Below are 8,661 nucleotides of genomic sequence, written 5' to 3'. Positions count from 1 at the left end.
CAGCTCGAGAGCACCCTTACCTGCCGGTCTATAAATTACGTCTCTGTAATCTAGCATGGGTATAATGGTCACCGGAATCAGGGTTAGTTTAGCAGCTGTGGTGAAAGAGGAGCGATTACGATAGAGGAAACCAAGTCTAGATTTAACCTTAGCCTGCAGCTTTGATATGTGCTGAGAGAAGGACAGTGTACCATCTAGCCATACTCCCAATACTTGTATGAGTTGACTACCAAAAGCTCTAAACCCTCAGAGGTAGTAATCACACCTGTGGGGAGAGGGGCATTCTTCTTACCAGACCACATGACCTTTGTTTTGGAGGTGTTCAGAACAAGGTTAAGGGCAGAGAAAGCTTGTTGGACACTAAGAAAGCTTTGTTGTAGAGCATTTAACACAAAATACAGGGAGGGGCCAGTTGAGTAGAAGACTGTATCATCTGCATGTAAATGGATGAGAGAGCTTCCTATTGCCTGAGCTATGTTGATGATGTAAATTGAGAAGAGCGTGGGGCCTAGGATTGAGCCTTGGGGTACTCCCTTGGTGACAGGCAGTGGCAGATGTTCTGACTTTATACACTGCACTCTTTGAGAGAGGTAGTTAGCAAGCCAGGCCAAAGAACCATCAGAGACACCAATACTCCTTAGCCGGCCCAGAAGAATGGAATGGTCTACCGTATCAAAGCTTTGGCCAAGTCGATAGAAAATAGCAGCACAACATTGCTTCGAATCAAGGGCAAGGGTGACATTATTGAGGACCTTTAAGGTTTAACCTGTCTGGGAACGTGGGACGCTTGCGTCCCACCCTAGTCAACAGCCAGTGGAATCGCGTCGTGCGAAGTACAAATACCTCATAAATGCTATAACTTCAATTTCTCAAACATCTGACTTTTTTACACCATTTTATAGATACACCTCTCCTGAATCGAACCACGTCGTCCGATTTCAAAAAGGCTTTACAGCAAAAGCAAAACATTAGATTATGTTAGGAGAGTACCCAGCCAAAAATAATCACACAGCCATTTCCAAGCAACTAGCATGCATCACAAATACCCAAAACACAGCTAAATGCAGCACTAACCTTTGACGATCTTCATCAGATGACACTCCTTGGACATCATGTTACACAATACATGCATTTTGTGTTCGATCAACTTCATATTTATATCTAAAAACAGCATTTAACATCGGTGCGTGACGTTCAGAAAATATTTTGCCTCCAATACTGCCGGTGATCAGCGCTACAATTTACAAAAATACTTGTCATAAACATTGATAAAATATTAAACTGTCATTCAAAGAATTAGATGAACATCTCCTTTATGCTAACTCTGTGAAAGATTTCAAAATAACTTTACTGGGAAAGCACACTTTGCAATAATCTGAGTACTGCGCTCAGAAAAATACAGTAGGCAATACAGATAGCCGCCATTTTGGAGTCATCTAAAATCATAAATTGCATTAGAAATATTCCCTTACCTTTGATGATCTTCATCAGAAGGCACTTCCAGGATTCCAGGTCCACAATAAATGTTGTTTTGTTCGATAAACTCCATAATTTATGTCCAAATAGCTCCTTGTTGTTCGCGCGTTCAGTTCAGCTACTCCAAATGTAGGAAGCGCGTCGAAAAGAAAAGTAAAAAAAAAATCTATTTACGTTCGTTCAAACATTGAACTGATGGGTCTACAACTTCCCAGCCTTCTTGTTCGGTCTCTGTTCATCATTAGACGCCTCAAACAACTTTATAAAGACTGTTGACATCTAGTGGAAGCCTTAGGAACTGCAAAATGAACCCTAACTCACTGTGTGTTCCATTGGCAATGACTTGAAAGGACTACAAGCACCAGAATTCTCACTTCCTGGTTAGATTCTTCTCAGATTTTTGCCTGCCATATGAGTTCTGTTATACTCACAGACATCATTCAAACAGTTTTAGAAACTTCAGAGTGTTCTCTATCCAAATCTACTAATAATATGCATATTCTAGTTCCTGGGCCCGAGTAGTAGGCCGTTTAATTTGGGTACGTTTTTCATCCGGCCGTGAAAATACTGCCACCTACCCTAGAGAGGTTAAAGAGCTCAGTCTTGTGCTCCTTGTCAGTAACAACCACATCATCAATGTTAAGGGCTGATGGATTGCTGGTTCGGGTCTCCGTTTATGACCTTGTGGGAAATCTGTCGACATACCCTTGAGCAGGGCATTGACCCTGGTTGCTTCGGTGTGTCTGTCTGGGTGGGAGTCTGTTAGATGACTAATGTGATGTAGTTGTTGAGCAGCTTCACTGCAAGTGCATTTTATGTTTAAATATTCAATAAAAAAATGTAATTCATAAAAACCATTAAGGGACATGGCCAGCTGTGAGAAGAAGGGTTCATTCTCCAGGTCTTTAACCGTTTTCCAGAGCTTCTTTGGGTTAGACCCACAGAGAGAGAACTGCTCCTTAAAGTATCTAACTTTAGCCTTCTGGATAGCCTGAGTGCACTTATTTCTCATTTGCCTGAACGAGAGCCAGTCAGCTTGAGTATGCGTGTGCCGAGCCAAATGGAATTCTTGAGGTGGAGTAACTCTGCAAGATCACGGTCGAACCAGGGGCTGAACCTGTTTTTAATTCTCATTTTCTTTATGGGGCGTGTTTGCTAACAATACCACTGAAAATTTCAAACAAAAAGGTCCAAGCATCTTCGACAAAGGGGATCAAGCTGATTCTATACCAATTTCCAGAGGCCAGGTCATGAAGGAAGGCTTGCTCATTAAAGTTTTTAGCAAGTGTCTATTACAAATCAGGACAAGTCGTTTCACTGAGCAGTCATTATGAACACAGGCTGTAAAACAGTGATCACTAAGGTCATTACAGAAAACACAAGACTGATACCTATCAGGATTATTTGTGAGGATAACATCAAGGAGAGAAGCCTTTTCTGGGTGTTTGGAGTCATACCTTGTGGGATTGGTAATAATCAGAGAAAGATTTAGGGAGTCCCATTGCTTTAGGACTTGTTCAGGTGGTTTAAGCATGTCCCAGTTTAGGTCACCTAGCAGGACAAATTCAGACTTAGTGTAAGGGGCCAGGAGAGAGCTTAGGGCAGGTAGGGTACAGGCCAGTGCTGATGGAGGACGATAACACCCAGCAACAGTCAACAAAGAGCTATTTGAAAGTTTGATGCTTAAAACCAGCAAATCAAATTGTTTTGGTGGAGACCGAGCACTGAAGTTTGGACACAGTTACACATTCAAGGGTTTTTTCTTTATCTTTACTATTTTCTACATTGCAGAATAGTAGTGAAGACATCAAAACTATGAAATAACATAAATGGAATCATGTAGTAACCAAAAAAGTGTTACACAAATCAAAATATATTTTATATTTGAGATTCTTCAAAGTAGACACCCTTTGCCTTGATGACAGCTTTGCACACTCTTGGCATTCTGTCAACCAACTTCATGAGGTAGTCACCTGGAATGCATTTCAATTAACAGGTGTGCCTTGTTTAAAGTTAATTTGCGGAATTTATTTCCTTCTTAATGCGTTTGAGCCAATCAGTTATGTTGTGATAAGGTAGGGCTGGTATACAGAAGATAGCCCTATTTTCTAAAAGACCAAGTCCATATTATGGCAAGAACAGCTCAAATAAGCAAAGAGAAATGACAGTCCATCAATATTTTAAGACATGAAGGTCAGTCAATCTGGAAAATTTCAAGGGCTTTGAAAGTTTCTTCAAGTGCAGTCGCAAAAACCATCAAGCGCTATGATGAAACTGGCTCTCATGAGGACTGCCACAGGAAAGGAAGTCCCAGAGTTACTTCTGCTGCAGAGGATAAGTTCATTAGAGTTACCAGCCTCAGAAATTGCAGCCCAAATAAATGCTTCACAGAGTTCAAGTAACAGACACATCTCAACATCAATTGTTCAGAGGAGACTGCATGAATCAGACCTTCATGGTCAAATTGCTGCAAAGAAACTACTACTAAAGGACACTAATAATAATTGGCCAAGAAACATGAGCAATGGACATTAAACCAGTGGAAATTTGAGATTTGGACTCCTGGCTGCGATTTGGACTCCAGGCAGTGTAAGGGCTATTTGACCTAGAAGGAGAGTGATGGGATGCTGCATCAGATGTCCTGGCCTCCACAATCACCCGACCTCAACCCAATTGAGATGGTTTGGGATGAGTTGCATCGCAGAGTGAAGGAAAAGCACCTAACAAGTGCTCAGTATATGTGGGAACTCCTTCAAGACTATTGGAAAAGTATTCCAGGTGAAGCTGGTTGAGAGAATGCCAAGAGTGTGGAAAAATGTAATCAAGGCAAAGGGTGGCTACTTTGAAGAATCTCAAATATAAAATATATTTTGATTTGTTTAACACTTTTTGGTTACTACATGATTCCGTATGTTTTATTTCATAGTTTTGATGTCTTCACTATTATTCTGCAATGTAGAAAATAGTAAAAATAAAGAAAAAAACCCTTGAATGTATAAGTGTGTCCAAACTTTTGACTGGTACTGTAAATGATAAAAGATTCAACACTTTGTTCAACATATTTAGTCAATGAATGGTGGGTATGAAGACCAAAACATTCAACGTTGTGAGAAGATACCTCCTCCGCTGTTTCACCAACCAAAGGGATTACGGTTACCATTTCACACCAGAGCATTCACCATACTTGGACTATCACTGAGCAGTGGTAAGTGTGTTGATATAATCTGGTAAGGGGTAATATATTAGGAATGATAATTGAATAATGTCCTGGATGTACATTTGGCCAGGTCATCATTTAAACCAACCTCTTCTGTCCTGGGACAGAGCATCAATGCATCACACCCAACAGTGAGAAAATAACTATTGTTCAACTGTGCAACTATTGAAAATAAGGTTGCAAGATGATACATAAGGGTTAATCTTATAAGCATGTGTAAGTGCATTTATAAAGTGTTAATAACTGTAGGTAGATATTGGCTCACTATTTGGCAAACACTGACTAGTTATTGCACTATTTTGACCATATAACCGGTTATTAATGGTTTATAAATGCATTTACAAATGATTAAATAATGATAAATAATGTAATTATAAACCCTTTATAAACCTTTTACAATTGGAACCTCATTGTAACGTGTTACTGAAAAAATGAATAGGCTACTATCCTTGACTCTACTGGACACTCCCTCTACAATGTTTTTAAGCTCATGTCATTGTTTCAGACTTCTGAAATGTAAAAGTAACAGAATGTACAATTATTTTTATCCTGTATAATAAAGGCTTTTCTGTGCATGTGGGAGTTTGGACGAGTGTTATTACTGTAGGCTTAGGTGAGATAGCCTTGTTAACTCGCCTAAAAAATACAAAAGGTTTTAGTTTTACTCACTAAACCACTTAGATACCTATGCACGTTATATGATAATCACCGTCAATGTACCATTTGCAATCAGAAAAATTAACATAAACCCCCTCAAAAAACAGAGCAGGCGATCAAATACACGTTACTAAACATGTTTATTGTGATAATGTTTCAGTAGTCTACAGTACTTTCCCAAACCAATGTTCTATCTATGATAAGCTATACCAGATCTGATATACAGACGTAAATCTATACTTGCTCAAAAAATGGTTATCTGCGTCTCAATTCATTCTTTCAGCGTAAAACAGATAGTTTGTTTATTAAGTTCATGTTCAAAGTTGAAAAGCAAGCGATAACCGCAGTTCCAATCCTCAGCAGACGCTCTACCATCGCACTTCTCAAATCAGTCTAACTGCTGTCCCGCTAGTAAAAGAGAAGGGAAAGAGAAAATACAATTATAATTAACATACTGTATTTCCCCCTTTTGAGTTGATGGTGCTCAAGGCTTTAAAAACATAAGCTGTACACCAATTTATAACAGTATAAAAACAGAATATCACTACTTCAATTCAAATACTATATTCCCAAATATTTGTAATTGATTGAGACGGTGCGGTGAAGCTTACAGGCAGGTACAATAATCACGACTTCTATTCTTCACAGTTATAATAAATAGGTATTCCTAAAATAGCACTTACTGCAGTTGTAGAGACGATTGATCCGCAGAATATCAATGGGGCTCATCTCAGTTGCCCTGCCAATAACTGCATTATTGTCAGGGATTGGAAGAATGGTGGGCTGCCTGTTCCTGGAGAAGGCAAACCTGGAACCAGAAAACATAGGGCAGAAAGCTCTGACGCTATCAATTGAAATTAGAGGGTGACATGAGTAGACTATGAAAAGGAAAATTATTTCTCTTATTTTAGCCATGTAACATTCCAGCTGTTATTGCAGTAAAGAAAACCTGTATATGAATTTCCTTAATTTACCTTGAGTAGTGCATGACAGAATTATAGTCATAAGGAGTCCCCAAGTTAATCGTGTTGATCTTTCTGAAATTGAATTCCATTCCTAGGATGGAAAATGTATGATAAATAATTTTCTTACACATTATAATAGCTTTCCGCTTATAAAGAAATGTTGTACAGATTATTATGAACGTTGTAAATGCTTATTAATTGTAAAGCTTATAATTCTTATCAATCCTTCTCAATATTTCTACATGTTTACAAATAATGAAATACTAATGTATTATTATTATAATCAAACAGTAGTACACTATAAATAGTTTAATAAGATTTTCCCATTACAGTTATAAAGGTGTTACTAAGATTTCTTACTCAAAATGGGCAGGAATAATATTGTACACAATATAATTTATTATTTGAAATTATGAAATTATGAAACTATGAAATTATGTAAAAAAACAAGTATTATAAAGCATTATAAAGCACTAACCAGGCATAATGTTCTGAAATAGGATTTGAACATTGCTATCCCGGTCACTGCGTGTTTGCTCATGGTTGAAGCCCAAGGCATGCAGCAGTTCATGCTGCACCACAGACAGAAAGACACATCCGTTCCTACTCAGAGACACGACCTGGCCATTGCCCCGGCGTCCAATAAACGAGAAACAGCTACAAACAAGGGTGTATACGGAAGACAAAGGTCATTTCTAAAAGTGATAAAGTATTATTTTTATGCAATAACAATAAAGTCAATTTTCACGTAAATACTAAGTAAATAACAGTGGCAAAAGACAAGTATAACAGGCCTAGTAATGTAATATGCAATGGTCATACCCTGACTGAGACTGGATGTCCACAAAGTCCCTCTGATTGGTTCGGGGAAAGAATCGTATGCAGGTTGATGCAGCAAAGGTTCGCAGCCCGCCTTCAATTACGGACCTCTCCCGGGCCGCTGCTCAATGGAGCAATAAGAAAGTCAGAAACTCTCACACACAGACGCACACACACACACACACACACACACACACACACACACACACACACACACACACACACACACACACACACACACACACACACACACACACACACACACACACACACACACACACACACACACACAAACGGGCACATACACAAACACACACACACAGACTCTATAGTAAAACCAAACCATTAGGCTCAGCATAATATCTTTTCAGAGAACAAAATACTTACAGTATTCATTAGAGATCACAAAGGGCACGTAAACGTTCCCATCAGAGGACTTCTGCCACTTGCACCCGCGAGCTGTGCAGGGGTCAGCATTCATGAACCCAGTATATACTGCAATGTCCCCAAACATGACTAGCGGCTCATCAGGTCTTTGTCCTAGAAAAGAACACCAAGTGAAGGTTATCTGCTATGCATTCTTGATGTCATTAAATATAGAGTAGGAATGTACAGGCTGCATTACCAAGATTTCTGTTGGCCTTCTCAATGAGCGTTGAAGCAGAATATTCATCTTCCTCAATGCTGTTGGCGCTGGTGCCGTCTGTGGAATGGAATAGAAATTTGCTTAAATGCAACTGTGTCCCTAATAACTCATATTTTAACAAGATAATAATGTAATTTACATTATAACAATGAATGATTAATAAAACCAGATTTAGTTTATGAAACATGATATTTAGATGATACAATGTCCAATACAATGTCATGTAACAGCTCAATGTTTCTAAATACAGGATGAGCATACCAATTTCCATGTCCTCTTCACTCCTTTCAAATGAAACTTTCTGTATGGCAACAGCAGAAGGAAATATGTTCAAATTTGTTTAAAACACACATAATTCAGCATCATGTACAGCTGTTTCTCAATAGTCTCAGATAGACCCTTACCCCTGTAGATCGGCCCTGAACTGAGCAGAGAACAGCGATGAAAATGGACAGCACAAAGACAGGTGCCATGGTGAAGGATTGCAGGATGCCCAGGATCAGTCTGTTGTGAACATGATAGACCTGCAGTTTATATAATGTAGGCTGACAGATCCTGTCGTTGCTCAGAATACTGGTAAATTGCAAAATAGCCGTAGATGTTGACCAATTCAACCAAAGTCTTGCTTCAAGATGTTTGAAAAGAAATGTTTCTCAAATTTTGGGGGCTGTGGTTTTGTGATGTCTTGCATTCTCCTACATGTCATGGGTAATTAATAAGATAAATACTATACAACTGTACTATAACGGAGGGATGCCATTGAACTAAAATATTGAAAACAACTAAATAAGAGCTTGCATAATTGAATAAGAGCACCTTTTTATTTATAAAGCCCTTTTTACATTAGCAGATGTCAAAAAGTGCTATACCTCAAACAGCGA

The 8,661-nt window shown here is 38.8% G+C and overlaps 1 protein-coding gene across 1 annotated transcript; it reads right to left on the bottom strand.

The window, feature by feature from the left end:
* Window positions 1–5,473: 5,473 nt before the first annotated feature.
* On the bottom strand, window positions 5,474–8,291 carry hce1 (High choriolytic enzyme 1). Its single transcript, NM_001140804.1, is given in 9 exon segments — window positions 5,474–5,758; window positions 6,034–6,158; window positions 6,325–6,406; window positions 6,794–6,972; window positions 7,138–7,255; window positions 7,522–7,674; window positions 7,760–7,837; window positions 8,042–8,081; window positions 8,185–8,291. Coding segments are annotated over 9 exon segments (864 nt in total). The 5' UTR covers window positions 8,254–8,291; the 3' UTR covers window positions 5,474–5,738.
* Window positions 8,292–8,661: the final 370 nt, after the last annotated feature.

The sequence above is a fragment of the Salmo salar genome, chromosome 11 (assembly GCF_965601325.2).
Source record: "Salmo salar chromosome 11, fSalSal1, whole genome shotgun sequence".
In the NCBI taxonomy this organism is placed as follows: Eukaryota; Metazoa; Chordata; class Actinopteri; order Salmoniformes; family Salmonidae; genus Salmo; species Salmo salar.
Note: the sequence above shows the minus strand (reverse complement) of the source record. Positions and strands in the feature narration are given on the sequence as shown.